Genomic DNA, 16835 nt, shown 5'->3' with positions numbered 1-16835 from the left:
CTTATGTGATCTGGTTACGAAGTAGCGGAGATATTCCTCCAACATGCCATTGAATCTCTCCGTCTAGCCATCAGATTGCGGATGAAAACTTGAGCTATGATTCAATTTTGACCAGAGGCACTTAAAGAGTTGGGTCCAAAAGTTCCTAGTAAAGCATGAGTCACGATCACTAACGATGTCTTTAGGCAGACCCTAATATTTGGCGACATGAGAGAAGAAGAGTCAAGTTGTTTCTTCTATTGATATATATAGTAGGGATGCTATAAAGGTAGCATACTTGGAAAACCAATCCACCACACCCAGGATGGTTGTGAGATCTCCGACCTTGGGCAATCCGGTGATGAAGTCCAGGGAAACGCTTTCCCAAGGTCTTTTTGGGATAGCTAGTGGTTCCAAGAGTTTTGCTTGCGTCAAGCAGTCCGACTTATCCTTCTGGCATACTAGACAAGTCTTCACACACTAAGCGACGCCATCGTCCATTTGAGGCCAATAATATGCACGGCGAAGCAATGCCATGGTGCGTTCTTCACCGGGATGATCAGCCCACAAAGTATCGTGGCATTCCTCCAGAAGTGCCCTTCGTAGATCTCCTCCTTTAGGAACATAAAGTCGATTCCCTTTCACTTTCAGGAAACCATCTTCTATGTAGAACTGGCAAGTCATGCCTTGTCCTACCAAAACAACCAAATACTATGCAGCAAGATCCTTGATGAGTAGGTCTTGTACCTGGTCTATTATGGTGGTGGTTACTTCACACCCCTTTAGGGCGGCGAGTAGGCACACCGAGGCTAGATCAGCCCTCCGACTGAGCGCATCAGCAACATGATTAGTCTTCCCACTTCGATACTCCAGGTTGAAGTGAAATTCCGCTAGGAGTTCCTGCCACCTAGCCTGTCGACCATTCAACTTTGGATGGGTCATGAAATGGCTAATAGCTATGTTGTTTGTCTTGATCACGAACAGGGCTCCCAATAGATAATGCCTCCAAAGGCATAAGCAATGAACGACAGCCAATAATTCTTTCTCGTGGGCGACATAGCGCTGCTCTGCATCCTTCAGTTTCCGGCTCTCATACGCTATGGGATGCCCATCTTGTAGCAAGACTCCACCAAGGGCATAGTTACTTCCTATTCAGCATGTTTTGGTGAGCCCTACTCTATTCCGGGCCTGATGTCATTTAATGTTGTACTTTATATTTTGAGGTATAGCTGGGGCCTTCTTGCTGGCATTTCTGTATTACTCTTCTATTGTACTTAGAGGCTTTGTAGACATATTGTTGGTGGTGTTTGATGTTGGGAATTAAACTATAAATGTTGGTATTTGACAAACATATTTTCATTATATCTATAAACTCGTAATATTTTGGAAATTATGAATGAAGCTGCTAATGGAAATGAAATGTGAGTTGTTAATGAAATCATTTTAGTGTTTGATTAATGGAGTGTATCTCTTCTTTATTCACGCTTGAGTTTGGGTAGAAGGAAATCTAACAGGCTTGCTCGGCCGGGTTCACTCGGTTGAGCGCCCGACGCGCTCCTCGAGTTTGGGGCGTGACAGATTTGGACTTGGCTTTGAAAACTGAACATATATTTGGGCTCGTGGGGTAATGGATAGTCGACATCTACCCCTCAACTCAGGCTTTGACCGACGGGACCTGGGGTGACTTTTGTTGACTTTTTAGGAATTTAGTAAAGATTGCAACTTTATTAATCGAAATTGATTACTTTTGGATTATTTGATATTGTTGAGTTGCTTTTGGCTAGATTTGAGCCGAACAGAGATGCATTTTAAAGGAAAAGCATTTTTTTGGAGTATTGATTTGGCTTAATTGAGGTAAGTATCTTCTCTCACCTTGTGTGGGGGAATGTTTAAACTTAGGATTTGGTCGTAACTGCATATTGTGTTATGTGAGTTACGTGTACACGAGGTGACGATTGTGTACACGGACGTGTGTGATTTATGGTTGGATTAGACCTTAGGTTATTAATAAGCCTTGAATTGGGGTTGTTTGCTATATGAAACATGTTTTATTGTTGAATACTCCCTGCACTCTTACATTATTGTATTGTCCTTGTGCACGTTATTTTTGAGTTGTGAGACTATATTTTGACATGAGTATTGATTTTGTTTCTTTGTGATATTGTGGAACATGTGGACATGATGTGTGGGTTGATTGATGTTGTGTGGAGTATAAGGGTGGCGAGATGCGCATGTGGTGACATAAGGGAGGCATTTAAATGTGATGCACATGCGGCGAGATAAGGGTGGGTCAAGTATATTCAAATCAACCCACCAGAGACCGATACCATCTCTCATACAAGGCCTCATACGGAGCCATCTGAATACTCGATTGGTAGTTGTTATTTTAGGAAAACTCTGCATGCGGCAAGAACTGATCCCAAGAATCCCCGGACTCCATAACATAGGCACGAAGCATATCCTCCAATATATGAATAGTTGATGACGTCCAAATCCACTACTAAAGAGTAAATGGACACGATCGCATGCAATATAATTTACCTAACTATAATGGTTTTGGGAATATTTATGTCTAAATGCGAAAATGTAATTTAACCTAGAAAGCAAGTAAAATGATCAATGGCTACAAGCATGGATGCAATGGGAATTACACTCAAGTAATGATCCAATGTATTTCATGTTTATGTTAATTAGCCTAGGGTAATAATTCTATATTAGCTTCTTCCAAAGACTAACAAGACTTCCTACTGAATTATCCCTAAAACAACTAAGAGATTAAGCTCACCCGAATATGGCTACAAGTAGTTCAATCCTATCCCTAGGTAAAATCTATAAAGTGAGGGTTAAAGCCTCAAGTTCTTGTTAATTAATCTTTTTCAACCCCAAATTATATTTTCCAAAATTAATTCGAAGTTAATGGGCGAGTCATAGGGTTGGCTAATCCCTTTGGAAACATTAAAGAACAAGAATAATTAAAGAAACAATAACTCACTTCATTATAAATAAAAATCGTTCAATACATAAGCACAACAAGGTATTTAATCCACATTTTAAATATGAATATTTCCATAAACAAGATTCAAGTATTGGAAAAAATACTACACACTTAGATATTCGATACAAAGCAAGGAAATGAAGAAATGAACATAAATGGGTAAGAAATGCTCAACCAAAAACTCCAAATCTTCAAGAACCAAGTGTGTGTGCAAGAACCCTAGCTTCCAAACTTGTCTTCTCTAGTCATGAAACTAAAAATTAAACCAAAGATATGTTTCCAATAAGCTAGGTCGTGTATTAGTGGGTTTGGAATGGAAAAAATATGAAATACCAAAATTGTCCATAGCTGAAGCCCGTTGACCGCACCTGTGGAGGGATCCTCGCAGGTGGGGTTCCGTAGATGCGGATAGTCTCTTGTAGAAGCGGCCTTTGATGGAAAACATTTACTCTGCAGAAGAGGACTTACACGCGCAAATGCGGACATCAAGCGTAGAAATGCGACCGCATATGCGTTTCCTCACTTGCAGATGCGATCCCAGCGAAGGTTGCTTGAATTCCGAAGATACAGCTTTCTCCACGCAAATGCGAGGTCGCATAAGCGCACAGTGTTCCGCAGATGCGGAATTGCTGAAGGAATTTGCACTTGTTTTACACTTTTTTGCACAATTCCACTTCAATTGAATTCAACTCTTTTCATGGCATCATTTGAAAATCTAGCAATACACACCATAGACAACCTCATATCATAATTAACTAATACAGAAACTAAAGAAAAGAGACTAAAATAAATAATAAAGTCACCACCCATCAATAGTGCGCTCGGACTGTCCATCCGTTTGAGGGTAGAATGTTGTTCTCAACTCAACCCGTGTGCCCAACTCACGCTGTATGACTTTCCAGAAGCACGATGTAAAATGCGTACCCCAGTCAGAGATGATGGATACCGGCACGCCATGAAGTCGGACAATCTCGCGAATATAGACATGAGCCAGCTACCCTGAAGAATAAGTACCACTGGAATGAAATGAGATGACTTGGTTCCTATCCACAATCACCCATACTGCATCAAGTTTCATTTCAGTCTGTGGGATTCCAACAATGAAATCCATGGTAACTCGCTCCCATTTCCACTCGGGAATATCACGCCTCTGAAGTAACTCACCTGGCCGTTGATGCACAAACTTCACCTGCTCACAATTTAGACACTGAGCTACATACTCCACTATGTCATTTTCAATCCTCCTCCACCAATAGTGTTGCCTCAAGTCTGACACATCTTAGCAGAACCCGGATGAAAGGAGCACCGCTAACTATGGGCCTCCTGCAGAATCAACTCATGCAAGCCATCAACATAAGGCACACATAGCCGGCCCAACATCCGTAACACACCGTAATCCCCAATAGTAACCTTCTTGGCATCGTCGTGTTGTACCGTGTCCTTGAGGACAAGCAAATGGGTGTCGTCATACTGACGCTCTCTGATACGATCATATAGAGAAGACCAAGAAACCATGCAATAAAGAACACAACTCATCTTCGAAACATCCAACCTAACAAACTGGTTGGCTAAGGCTTGAACCTCCAATGATAATGGTCTCTCCGTTGCCGGTAGATATGCTACACTGCCCAATCTCTACGCCTTTCGACTCAAGACATCGGACACCACATTGGCCTTCCTAGGATGATATAGAATGGTGATATCATAGTCCTTAGGCAACTCTAACTACCTCCGCTGCTGCGAGTTAAGATCCTTCTATTTGAACAAATATTGTAGAATCTGGTGATCGATATAGACCTCACAAGGGACACCGTACAAATAGTGCTGCCAAATCTTCAAGGCATGAACAATTGCTGCTAATTCTAAGTCATGGAAAGGATAATTCTTCTCATGCACCTTCATATGTCTAGACGCATAGGCAATCACCCTACCGTCTTGAAGCAACACCGCACCGAGGTAAACACATGACACATCACAATACAGAGTGTAAGACCCTGAACCCATAGGCAATACCAACACGGGGGTTGTAGTTAGAGCAGTCTTGAGCTTTTGAAAGCTCTCCAACACTCATTTGTCCATCTGAGCGGAGCACCCTTCTAGGTCAATCAGGTCATACGTGCAGCAATAGATGAGAAACCCTCTATGAAATGACGGTAATGCCATGTCAAACCAAGAAAACTCTAGATCTCAGTGGTTGAAGACGGTCTAGGCCAACTCTACACTGCTTCAATATTCTTCAAATCTACCTTGATCCCATCACTCGACACCACATGACCCTAAAACACCACCAAGTCAAGCTAGAATTGTCACTGAAAATTTTGCATACAACTTTTTTTCTCTCAAGGTTTGAAGCACAATCCTCAAATGTTGCTCATGAACCTCTCGGCTCCGGGAGTACACCAAGATGTCGTTAATAAACACAATGATGAATGAGTCAAGATAGGGCTGGAATACACTGTTCATCAAGTGCATAAATGTTGCTGGTGTGTTTGTCAGCCAAAATAACATCACAAGGAACTCATAATGACCATACTGAGTCTTGAAAGCAGTCTTTGAACTATCTGGATCCCGAATCTTCAATTGATGATAGCATAACCGAAAATAAATATTTGAGAACACTCTGGCACCCTGCAACTGATCAAATAGGTCATCAATGTATGGCAATAGATACATGTTCTTTACTTTAATCTTGTTCAATTACCGATAATAAATACACATGCGCATAGAACTATCCTTCTTCTTCACAAACAAGACCCGAGCACCCCAAGGTGACACACTAGGCCAAATGAAACCCTTATCAAGGAACTCTTGCAACTGCTCTTTTAACTCTTTCATCTCTGCTAACGACATACGATATGGTGAAATAGAAATAGGCTTAGTGCCCGACAACAAGTCCATGCCAAAATTTATATCCCTATTAGGCGGCATGTCCAGAAGATCTGACGGAAATACATTTGGATAGTCTCTCACTACCGAAACCGACTCAACGGTAGGAGTATCAACACTGACATCTCTCACAAAGTCTAGATATGCATCACACCCCTTCCCAACAATCCGATGTGCCTTAAGGAAAGACACCACCCTATTAGGCACATAATCCAAAATACCCCTACACTCCAACCACAGCAAACATGGCATAGCCAATGTCACCGTCTTGGCGTGACAATAGAAAATAGCATGATAGGGCGATAACCAATAAATGTCCAAAATAACATCAAAGTCTACCATACTAAGCAACAATAGATAAACTTTGGTCTCAAACCTGCCAATAATAACTAAAAACGATTGATACACACAGTCAACAATAATGGAATCTTCCACAGGCGTGAACACATAGATAGGAGAACTCAAAGAATCACTGGATATACACAAATACAGAGCAAAGTAAGATGATACATATGAATAAGTGGAGCCTGGATCAAATAAGACTGATGCATCTCTATGACAAACCGGAATAATATCTTTGATAACTGAGTCTGATGCAACCATCTCCATCCTACTCTTCAGCCTAAGGTTAGTCCTGTTACTTATTGAGTACATTGGGTTAGTTGTACTCATACTACACTCTACACTTCGTGTGCAGATCCAGGTACATGTGGACGCGATATTTGCTAGATCAGGTGTTAGTACCTGCTCGAAGACCTCGAGGTAGCTGTTATTATGCCGCAGACCTTGGCTCTTCTTCCTTTCATTTTATTTCAGTCATCTTTATCAGTTATCTATGAGAGTTACACGAAACCTAAGGGTCTAAACGGGTAAAAGTTTCACATATAAGGTCGTGTACAAACTCGTCACCTCGTGTACAAGTCTTCCACGTAATTCTAATAGTTTAATCAACCAATCACTATGGTGTAGTTCCCCCACACAAAATTAGGCAAGATACTTACCTCGAACAAGCTAAATCAATCCACTAAAAATCCATTCCCGTGTGAAACAACTTGCAGACGACTCGAATGTAGCAAAAATAACTTAATATCATAAATAAAAGCCATGAAAAATAATTTCGGATAATAAAGATTCAATCTTTAATGAAATTAAAAAGTCAACTCAAAAGGTCAACCCCGGGCTCGCACCTCAGAACACAACCAAACTTACAAATTCTGAGAACCCATTCCAATTCGAGTCCAACCATACAAAAATTATTCAATTCCAACCTCAAATCGACCTTCAAATTCTCAATTTATTATTTAGAAAAGCATTTACAAAACCCTCCAATTTCTCTCCAAACACAAATCACTAATTGAATAATAAAAACAATGATAGAATTATGAATAATTGAAAATTTCAAGTCGAAAACACTTACCCCGGTCCAAACCGTGAAAATCCCTTCAAAAATCACCCAAAATCGAGCTCTACGACTCAAATTATGTTAAAATGAACCAAACCCTCGAAATAGAGTAATATATAATCTGCCAGGTTATTGCCACGACCCAGCCTAGGGCCGCGGCGTATAATCGACACTAAGTGCCAATCATCACTAAACTTGATAATAATCTACTAACTATGAATATAAACAAATAAACTGAACAAGCATAAGCATTGCTAATAAGAAATGTTCAATATGGAAAGTTGACAAGCCTAACACAAGCTGGCAAATAACACGAGCCTTGTATCTTTCAACTTCATTTTTCTCATTCATTTTTCACACAAAAAAACATTTATAACCAACTGGTTTTATACCAGCAGGTGTTTGGACTACTGGTCCAAAGATCTCTCTTTTAGCAAGTGCGTTCAATTCTGATTGAATTATCCCTTACCATTTTGGCCAATCAGATCTTTGTCGACATTATTCGACAGATCGGGGTTCAAAATCCTCACTATCTTGCATAATGTTAAGTGTAACATTATAAGCAAAAATATTATCCACGACTATTTCAGATCCATTTAAATTAATCCCATCACTAGTAGAACTTATTAAAAGTTCCTTGCTCACTTGAGTCTCGGGTTCAGTGATTTCTTCAGGAATCTCATAACTAATCAGATCTTAGGTCTCTTCAGGGGATCCCTTTATAGTATCGTTTTGATCATTTGTCGATTTTATTTTTCGAGAATTTTGATCCTTAGAACCCAAATGCATACCACGCTTCAAGCGTACTTTAGGTTCACTAGTTCTCATGCCAGTAGATGGTCCTGCTGGAACATTAATTCGTATAGGCACATTCTCTACAGGGATATGTGACTTAGTTATCCTTTTCAAATCAGTAAACGCATATGGCATTTGATTTGCTATATTTTATAAATTGATGATCTTCTGGACCTCCTGATTACATATAGGGGTACGTGGATCAAAATAAGATAATGATAAAATTTTCTACACAATTTCTCCTTTGATTTCCTTTATCTCTCCCCCTAATTGTGGGAAATTTATTTCATCAAACCGACAATCTGCAAATCGAGCAGTAAATAAATCTCCCGTCAATGGTTCAAGATAGCGAATAATAGAGGGTGATTCAAACCCAACATATATTCCTAACCTTCTCTGTGGGCCCATCTTACTTTGCTGTGGTGGTGCTACTGGCACATATACATCATATCCAAAAATTCATAGATGGGCAATATCTGGTTCATGACCAAAAACTAATTGTGACGGAGAATATTTATTATAATGTGTCGGTCTGAGACGGATAAGTGATGCTGGATGCAAGATAGCATGATCCCAAACAGTAGTGGGCAATTTTATTTTCATAAGTAGTGGTCTTGCTATCAATTGCAGGCGTTTAATAAATAACTCTGCAATGCCATTTTGAGTATGAACATAAGCTACAGGATGTTCAACTTTTATCCCAACTGATAGACAGTAATCATCAAAAGATTGAGATGAGAATTCTCCAGGATTATCAAGGCGAATAACCTATATAGGATAATCTGGGAATTACATCCTTAATCGAATTGTTTGGGCTAATAGCTTGCAACCTGCCTGTTTAATAAGAAGTTGCTGCAAATTATTTCATTGAGTTGCTTGCAACCTGCCTGCATCAGCTGCTTGTAGATAAACTTCAACAGAGTACTAAATGGATAATCTTTTTCAGGAAGATTATCTATAGCGGAGTAATGAATGAATATCCACAATATAATAATTTCATAATAGGTAATGCATTTGTATGTGGGTATGTGCCCGTAAGCTTTGTACCTTAAGAAATAAAAGAAAGTAGAAGATTTCCTTTGTCGGGAAAAAAGCAAAATTAAATGTGCAAACTTTAAGGAAGAAGTTGTATATCAATCAAATATAGAATTTTTTTATATATAGTTAAATCTTACAAAATTTTAAATTTCTAAATATTAAATTTTTTTAGATAGTTCAAACAAGGAAAATTTCAAATTTTAATTGATTTGTATTCTTAAATATTAAAAAAATAATTAAAAGACTATTTTGTCCTATAGTAACTCTATTTTAAATTAAAAGGATAAAATATGCGAACGCGACGAGCAAGGCAGTATTTATGAAAAACCATTTTCGAAAAGCTAAACCAAAACAAACCGGTTGAAACGGGGAATAGTAAACAACTCAAAAACGGGTTAAGACTCTAATTTCTACTTCTCTGTGAACATCGCATTAGGGTTTCGAAAATCAGCCACGATGGTCCGAAATTCCCAAATCAACCTCCGTCATCTGCCATATTACTGATTCCTCAGCTCATCGCCGCCGTCCACTACTCCGATTTAGGTAAAGGTTACAACTTTCCTCCATTTCTTTTACTATTTCCCCTTTTAAAATTCATAATTAATTAATTTAAACTATTTTTAATTTAAAATATTCTTTTCATGGACACTATTCTCGAGTATGCTTAAGGGTTAGAGACGTTTAAAGAGATTGAGAAAAGACGAAATAAAGAGGCCGACTTACAAAATAGTGTAAGTATTTAGGTATGGGCTTTTCCTCAAACCCTGGTTGACGCTCCTCTGTGTAGCGTGTCCCTTAGTTCCTCTTCACAGTTTGATTTAAGCTTTCATCCTCTTCCTTTTAGAGTTTAGACAGATCTAGAGTGATATTTACACTATTAATCAAGAAAAAGAGAAGAAGACTTCTTTAAGTTCTCTCAAGCAGGCCATCTTTGATAAAGAAACATTCTCTACATGTACACGGGGATAATCATAAGGTGACGCTCACGAATTCTATTTTTTTTTAAAAATATTTCCCGTGACATTGGTGACTTTGTAGGTTGGAATATGCGTATTGCAGTTTGTATCATGAGTAGCTACCCCTCATCATCTGAACTATTTGAATGACTTGCTATTATTTTGATAAAAATGGATTACAACATAAAGTGTATTGGCCTAGATATTGCTTGTGGCATCAAGATTATGCTCTACTGCACTAAGCTGTTTTTTTACTGAATAACATTTACTTGTCTGATAAAAAAACATCAACATTATGCTCAGCGCCTACTTATTATATTACTTATATTGCCCAAGCAGTCAACTTTATGGTCGGGGAAAATATGCATGAAATTTTCTGCTGAATCCCTTATTGACCGATGAGACTTGAATTCAGTGATTTGTTTTATGAAGAGACTTGAATTCAGTGATAAATACTTGAAATACAAAAAATTTCATAGTTTTCCTTTTAATTTTTTTTCCTGCAAGGATGGTGGGGCAAGTTCTCTGAGGGGTTTGCTTAAACCTAATACTAGCCCGATTAGCTTTTTAGATTTATCGGGGAAAAGAGGAAACCTGGAGTATTCTTTAGTCCGTGTCTGTCCGCCTCCACCTTTCTTAATTGCTTTCACTCATTTGTGTCTGGTGTAATTTCCTTATGCACAAAGTTGCCAAAGAAAAGATTACTTTGTTAAAAAGATCAGCTAGTTCCTGCAGATGCAGATATGCATCCTGCAATGAATAGATATTTAGCAGAAGTTTTCAGTGTCGGCAGTGATACACATTGATAGGGGAACTTTAGTTACCTAGTGTGTCATCTTCGAATCACTTTGGAATTATCCAGTCAGAATTTGCTCTAGTAAACTTTTTGTTGGGTTATTGATCATGGTCACAGGGAGGTTAAAAGCCTAGCAAGCTCTTGACCATTAGTGAAGAATGACATAAGCATTTAATAGCTCATCTGTTTCTTCCTGGTGACAAACGAGTATCGGTGGCGATTCATTTTCCCCTTTTTGCTGCATAGGATGAGTAGGAAGGCAACATTGCCCAATACCCATTTTCTAACTTTGAATTGCTTATTTATAGATAAGCTAATGACTGGCGGCTTCCTCCTACCTTGAACAGCTCAGTTTTAGTGTTGTCAAAGGTGAAAAGCGCTAAAAAGCGATCCAGGTCTATTAGGGCTTTAAGCGCAAAGCGCAATTAAAGTGTGGGCTTTAGTTAGAAAAGGCGCAACGAAGAAAAAAAATAAAAGTATATATGTAATGCAAGAAAAAAAGCTAACAATTTCACTCATAATGATTTCCTTAAAAATTAATAATATCTTTTAACCAATATCTTTGTACCACTCTATTCAAGATAGAACTTATTGGGCAATAAGGCGTGGGCCTTAGTACCTTGCATACACTAAAGCGCAACCTAAGTGAGGTGAAGCGCATACCCTGAGCTTTTTTGAGCTTTAGGGCTTAAGCGCGCCTCAAATGAGCCTTTGACAACATATACCCAAACAGAATATATTGCATGGGAATCAACCTTCAGACTGCACACTCTAGTGATGGACATCAAAATAGTCTAATCTCAGGAGGTGCATTAAAGCTAACACCTCTATACAATTATATACCCATTTTTGGTTTCTGTGGGACCAAGTTATGTCCTTTGTGTGGTTCAGGAAAGTTTGATGGCTTTTTTTATATTCTTTAAACAATGGACACCAAGAAGACATGCAAATTATAACCTATTACTTTGTTTCTCCTTGGTATCCTAAATATTGTGGTGATTCACAGTCCCCTACTTTCTCCTCCAATGAGAATGTAGGCTACGATAGCCCTACATCTCTGGTTATTAAAAAACGATAGTCCTACATCTCTATGATCATTTACCTCTCTTTTGGCCGCTACCCAGAGTGCCATGCACATTGTCTCATCCCGGTCATATTGCTGATGATTGGCAGTTAAGTGGATGCACATCACATCTAGGACAAGCTTTTTTATGCTTATGAACTTTTGGACTGTTAAGTGGATTGCTTGTGCTTTTTTGTGCCTTCCCTGGTGTTTTTTTTTTAATTTTCTTTAAACATTGGACACCAAGAAGACATGCAAACGATAACCTATTAGTTTGTTTCTCCTTGGTATCCTACATCTTGTGGTGATTCATAGTCCCTTACTTTCTCTTCCCGATGAGAATGCAGGCTATGATAACCCTACATCTCTATTTAGTCATTTTTACAGAAGGTACTAATCGTAATCTATGACCATTTAAACCTGTTGCTTCTCTTTTGGTCCCTACCCCAGAGTGCCGTGCACATTATCTCACCCCTGTCATGTTGCTTATGAGTGGCGGTTAAGTGGATGGACAGCACATCTGGGATTTGTTTGTTGGAGTGCTGATGTGGAAATTAGGAACTTTGTGATAGACTAAAAACTATAAGCCAACTTGTACTAGATGGGAAGAGTTCAGTTGTTCCTTATTGTCATATCCTTGCTGGGTGTTGTTTTCTTGAATGTTCCTTTGCTTAGAAAAGCTTGTGTATTCTCTTTATTCTGTTAAGAGGCGAATTTATTTGTATTTGGTTACCCGTTGACTGCTACTTCTTCTATTAAACTAAGCTTGTCTCCACATTCCTAATATACTACATTCATGTGATAGGACAGTAATACCCATAATAAAATTAAAAAAATACTATCTTATCTTATCCTATAAACTTTCTGTAGCTACTTAAGTTCAATGAATATAGACATGTTCTGAATTTAGACAAATATAACGTCATTGTTCTCTTGACTTTGTATACTCATTTATGGTTTGTTGTTCGAGAAGAAGTCACATTTGTTTAGAAAGATAACAATAAGTTGGATGGCCTACCAGTGGAAGCCAACAACGCGTGCACCTTTTTTTTTATCAAGTAAAGGTAGGAAAACAAGTGCAAGTTATAACTTATAGTTTATCTCTTCTTGGTGGCTTCTGGTGATTCATAGTCCTTTCTTTCTCCTTCTAATGAGATAGGAGGCTATGAAATTTTTCCGGGACATCAAATACAACCTAAGGAACCACAGTCACAGCCCCTCTATAACAATTCCTTATTTTTTGGCGTTTAACGGACATAAAACTAGAATTCCACCTAATTCCCATATGTTTGTGTGCTATAGCACATGCCTTTCGCGGTAAATCTCTGTTGGGCATACGTTTCCGGAGGTTCTAAGCTCTGGTCATTTATGCTTTGACCTTTCTCCTTGCCTCCAACCCGAGGCACCATTACACATCATCTCATCCCTTGCCTTCTGTATCTCTTACGATGAGCGTTCACTGGGTGGAAAGCGAATGAAGGATTTGCTGAGTCGGAGCTGTAATGTTGAAGGTGTGAAGTTTTGATAGACTAGAAGATACAACTACATTAGTATTAGATGGGGAGAGTTGTTTCTGTAGCAGGAATTGGAAATAATTCTAATTGAGTAATTATTCTGGAAGTCCGTCCACCTAGAAAGGCTTGTGTGTTTTCTGTGGTGATGCTTTTTAGTCATTTCTGAATGTTTCTCTCTTTATACATTTCTTTATAGTTGTTTCATCCTCCCAAAAACCTAAGAAACTTAGGTTTCTATCTCTTCTAATGTGTTTTCCTCTTTGGTTGTCCACAATTCACTTTCTTGTCAATGTTGTTTCACAACCAGTTTGACATGAATTAGTATATTTTCCAGATGTGCTCTGGGGTGTTGGTTTTGGCTGCTGTTGTGGGACTTTAACTATTTTTCAATATTTATCGTCTTTTATTTGGTCAACCAAATACTTTCACTGTTTATCATTAAAATAGGAGAACTGTTTTAGAAAGTTTAATATTTTCAATCTACAGTATCGAGGATACCTTGGCTTCTTCTGCACTACAGTTCTCCAAACTTTTGAAGATAGTCTTCCACAATGAGCAATAGGATGGAGTGAAAAGGATATAGGATAAAAAAAGATATACGACACATTCTCTTTCCTTTGTGAAAGAACTTCGCTGTATAAGCTTTATAAAACAGCAGTATAGTGGATTCCATTTATCAATCTACATCAGTAAAAGCTAGAAAATTCCTGTCTCGACGGAGAGACTTTCCTGAATCACAAAGCATTGAAACTTCGAAGACATTATTCCCATCATTGCTACTTTTTTTGATAGACAAGGAAAATCCTTTCCCCATTTAACTTAAACAATATATGTACTTCGCAAACTTTGCTGTGATTGCATATCAAGATGGATAGCTCACATCAAATCCCCTATAGTCTGGTAAAAAATGATTACGGAAGATATTGAGTGATTGTTTGCTGTATATTGTTGCCCTACAACATGTGAGTGATGAACATTTTCCTTCAAAGTGGAAAATGAAGCTACACTCACACATCCTCTTTGCGCCGCTGCATAATTTTGTGGAATATGGAATAGCTGTAGGAATTCTTTGCTTTTCCACTTTGTGGGTCTTTTGTTCGTACAATGCTATTGGACAAAAAGGAATGCAGAAAATATCAAGTGATTGTTTGTTGTATCCTGTTTTCCGACAATACATGAGTGATGAACAGTCTCCTTCTTCAAAGTGGAAAAGGAGGCTACAATCACTCGGACAGCCTCTTACTGTTATCTTTTGGAATATGCAATAGCTGTAAAAATCGTTTGCATTCCCATCCTGGGAGTATTTTGTTGATACCGTACAATTGGACAGAAGGATTACAGAAAATACTGAGTGATTGTTTGCTGTATCCAGTTGTCTTATAAAGTTGAGTGATGAACAGTCTCCTTCTTCAAAGTGGAAAAGGAGGCTACAGTCACTCGCACATCCTCCTAGCTTGCTGCTTTGGTTAATTTTTGTTTTGTTTCACTACTTTATGTACATGTTCCTAGTTTTATGGGGCACTTGGTCAGAATTTTAGCTCTGAAGCACGATATCAGACATTACTTGCATGTTCGAGCCCAAGTGGTGACAAAATGAGTTGTGTTGAGGTGACCATTGAAACTTTTGAAATATGATTTAATGAAATGTAGGTTTTGAACTGGTTTTTATGGTTACTGGTTAAGGTTGACTCTCACTCACTTCTCCTTTTATAAAAACAAAAATAGAACACCTCATCCACGGGGGCTATAATCGCCAACATTAAAACCTCCCAAGGTTCAGACATACAAAAATGCAGCAACCAACACCACAACCACACACGTCGGCGGGACCAGGAGCTTCAGGGGCAGAGTCCAGCCAGGCAAGTAGAGATGCGCCACCGAAGCAGGTGGCAATGGCACTGGAGCGTCTGGGGCAGGCGAGTAGACTCATAGCTGATATCAGACTTGGCGCAGATCGGCTTCTGGAAGCCCTATTTGTGGCGGCTCAGCCACAACACTCTTCTAAACCTTTGCATCTTATCCTCAAAGAAGAAGCTTCTATGAGACAACACCTACAAGACCTTCGCTCTGTTGGAAGGCAGTTGGAAGATTCTGGTGTCCTCGATGATTCCCTTCGATCACGAAGTAATTCGTGGGGCCTCCACATGCCCTTGGTTTGTCCCGATGGTGCTGTTGTTGCGTATGCATGGAAGAGACAACTTGCTGGTCAGGCTGGTGCATCTGCAGTTGATAGGACCAGGTTAGCCCTCAAGGCCTTTAATGATCAGAAACGACGATTTTTCCCACACCTCCTCACCAATGCTGGTGAGGAGGGTGCTACAAAGAAACTTTGTGGTCCTCCGTCAAGTGATCAAGAAGAAACTTGTGAACTGGAAACAGTGTCTGAAGTTTTGACACATCTGAAAAAGGAGGTTCCAAATGTAACAACTTTCTCCTACCAGCGTTTGGATTGGTTAAAGCGGTCTACCTCGTTGCCCTCTTCGACCAGTGAAAATTCTATTGAATTATCGAAAGATAATACTTTCCAAAGCACGACAACGTTAAGACAAGGATCATCTGATGATGTTGTTCCAGACAAGGTTGCTATAATCGAATTGTTGATACCTTCTGTTTTTAGAGCCATAGTATCAGTTTCCCCTGCCGGTTCATTGGATCCTGATGCTGTAGCATTCTTCTCGCCAGACGAGGGTGGTAGCTATGTACATGCGAGGGGATTTTCAGTTCATCATGTATTTAGGCACATCACGGAGCATGCTGCTATGGCTTTACAGCATTTTACAGGTGTCGGTACCGAGACAGCCTTGCTTTCTTTGCTGCTCTGGGTCTGCAGTTACCAAACTTTGTTCTCAAAAGTTTGCAGCAAGTGTAGCCGGCTACTATCAATGGACAAAGAGTCTGCAATGCTACTGCCTCCTGTGAATCGCCCTTACCGGAATTTTTGTGCTGGAAAATTCTTGTCAAAGTCTGTCTCAAAAGAGGACCTAAGTGTGGATTCTACTCAGGGTTTTCATATCGACTGCTTTTCTGAGGAAGCATAGAAAATCAGCCTTCTGATACCTGATCTGGAACATTCCACAAAGAAATTCCAAATCTATCTTCAACAATTTGGACCTCTTCCCAACCAGATAGTAGCAGCTTTTGTACTTTCTTTCCATAGTAGCAGCATTTGTATTTTGTTTTCCTGCATTTAAGTTCCTTTCTCTTGTTGGAAAAGTGTAGCTTTTGCTCCCTTTCTGACCATCCTGATCTTGAAGATTGTATCTAGAAATGTCAAATTTATAGTTTTTTTTACAATTTGGACCTCTTTTCAACCAAAAAAAGCAAAGGACCTCATCCACTCTGGTTAAAAAGTAGCATGTAGCATTCGAAATCCACATCTTATCGATTCGAACAATTTTCCATGTTCAACTT

The 16835-nt window shown here is 39.1% G+C and overlaps 1 protein-coding gene across 2 annotated transcripts; it reads left to right on the top strand.

The window, feature by feature from the left end:
• The first annotated feature begins 9441 nt into the window (after positions 1-9441).
• Positions 9442-16718, top strand: LOC107830769 (mediator of RNA polymerase II transcription subunit 27). Of its 2 annotated transcripts, none has more exons than XM_075238916.1 (2): positions 9442-9638; positions 15150-16718. In XM_075238916.1, the coding sequence occupies exon 2, from the start codon at positions 15215-15217 to the stop codon at positions 16460-16462; it is 1248 nt and encodes a 415-aa protein (XP_075095017.1). In that variant the 5' UTR covers positions 9442-9638; positions 15150-15214; the 3' UTR covers positions 16463-16718. The 2 variants fall into 2 exon arrangements, with proteins under 2 accessions (XP_075095017.1, XP_016513894.1); XM_016658408.2 differs by lacking the exon at positions 9442-9638 and adding an exon at positions 9808-10071.
• Positions 16719-16835: the final 117 nt, after the last annotated feature.

Source organism: Nicotiana tabacum, chromosome 19 (assembly GCF_000715075.1).
Source record: "Nicotiana tabacum cultivar K326 chromosome 19, ASM71507v2, whole genome shotgun sequence".
In the NCBI taxonomy this organism is placed as follows: Eukaryota; Viridiplantae; Streptophyta; class Magnoliopsida; order Solanales; family Solanaceae; genus Nicotiana; species Nicotiana tabacum.
Note: the sequence above shows the minus strand (reverse complement) of the source record. Positions and strands in the feature narration are given on the sequence as shown.